This window comes from Myotis davidii, unplaced genomic scaffold, assembly GCF_000327345.1.
Source record: "Myotis davidii unplaced genomic scaffold, ASM32734v1 scaffold2307, whole genome shotgun sequence".
Taxonomy (NCBI): domain Eukaryota; kingdom Metazoa; phylum Chordata; class Mammalia; order Chiroptera; family Vespertilionidae; genus Myotis; species Myotis davidii.
The window spans coordinates 23,464-24,889 of record NW_006298044.1 but is presented as its reverse complement, the minus strand read 5'-3'; the positions used below and the strand labels follow the sequence as shown (position 1 = coordinate 24,889).

The following is a 1,426-nucleotide window of genomic DNA, read 5'->3' as shown; positions in this document are numbered from 1 at the left end:
ATGACCGCAAGGCACTATTGGGAATTTATGAAATAAAATGGGGTGCTAGACTTAAAAATATTCTTTTTTTTAAAAATATATTTTATTGAGTTTTTCACAGAGAGGAAAGGAGAGAGACAGAGAGCTAGAAACATCGATGAGAGAGAAACATCGACCAGCTGCCTCCCGCACACTCCCCACTGGGGATGTGCCCGCAACCAAGGCACATGCCCTTGACCGGAATCGAACCCGGGACCCCTCAGTCCGCAGGCCGACGCTCCATCCACCGAGCCAAACCGGCTTCGGCAAAAAAAGATATTCTTACATACAAAGAAAACACAGAGTACCAGACTGGATGGTTTAATGATAAAGTTTTCGGTTAGGAAGGATAGTGATGATACCAGCCTGCAGTAGCAATAACATGGCAGAGGAAAAATGGGCAGGAAGCCTCCTGGAAGGGCTTTGGGAGTGAACTAGGACTTGAAGGATGAGAACAGAATGGGGAAGAGAGTGAGAAAAACATCATAGAGTTCATATTAGGATGTAAAGTATCCAACTTGATTGCAGCAGGTTTCAAGTAGCCAGGATGGCCATGGACTGTAGGAGTTCTTACATCAAGCAGAAATGCTTTAATCAACCTTGGCTGCATTAGAAAACCAAACGGGGTGCTTTTAAAGCCACACAGGATGGATTATTTTAGAATCTGAGATGACCTCGGCATAGGATTTTTAAAAGATCCCTGCTGATTTCATTGTATAACCAGTGGTTGAGAACCCTCTCACAAGAGCTTCTGTAAGTTCTGGTGGAAAAGAGCAGTGTTCAAAAGTCATGACCCAGTTATTATTGTACTTCAGGACTGTACACAGCACTTTCCCTTCCTTCCAGTGGACTTGAAACCAAATTTAAACTTTTCTCAAATGACTCTACCTGATCATGTCACACTAACTACATTGACTCTAGATGGCCTTTATACTTGGATATACAATACAATCACAAATCTTGCATGAAATTTGGGGCACCCTATAAAAACACAGGCTTAGTACTCTAGACTACCAGGATCTTAAAGGTTACATGTGACTCCAGATAGATTCTCTGTCCAACAGAACAAAGTATTAAACAATGAATGAGCACACTCATGCATATGTATCTCAGTTTAAAAAAAACTCTCAATCAAGCATTATTCACACAGAGTGGTAACAGGTTAAGTATCTGACCTGTGTTTCTTTGCAAGGTTTGAAGGAGAAGTTCTGCAGAACTCTGACGAGAGCAATTTTCATGTTCATGAGAGCGAACCTCATTCCGATGCAGTTTCTGGGTCCACTTCCAAAGGGTGTGTATATGTAAGGATTTATCCTGTCCTTGTTCTCCTTGCTAAACCTGGTTATAAACCAGTAGATGCAAACAATTAATGAAACATAAACACCACAAGAGCTACATGTTTGCATTT

At 41.4% G+C, this 1,426-nt stretch overlaps 1 protein-coding gene across 1 annotated transcript in view; it reads right to left on the bottom strand.

Annotated features, from left to right (window-relative positions):
* Nucleotides 1-1,145: 1,145 nt before the first annotated feature.
* LOC102762686 (cytochrome P450 3A12-like) overlaps nt 1,146-1,426 on the bottom strand; it is a 20,749-nt gene continuing 20,468 nt past the window's right edge. Inside the window, exon 7 of the mRNA XM_006773753.2 lies at nt 1,146-1,356. Coding sequence (XP_006773816.1) covers nt 1,161-1,356 — 196 coding nt within the window. The 3' untranslated portion in view covers nt 1,146-1,160. The remainder of the gene's footprint in view (nt 1,357-1,426) is intronic.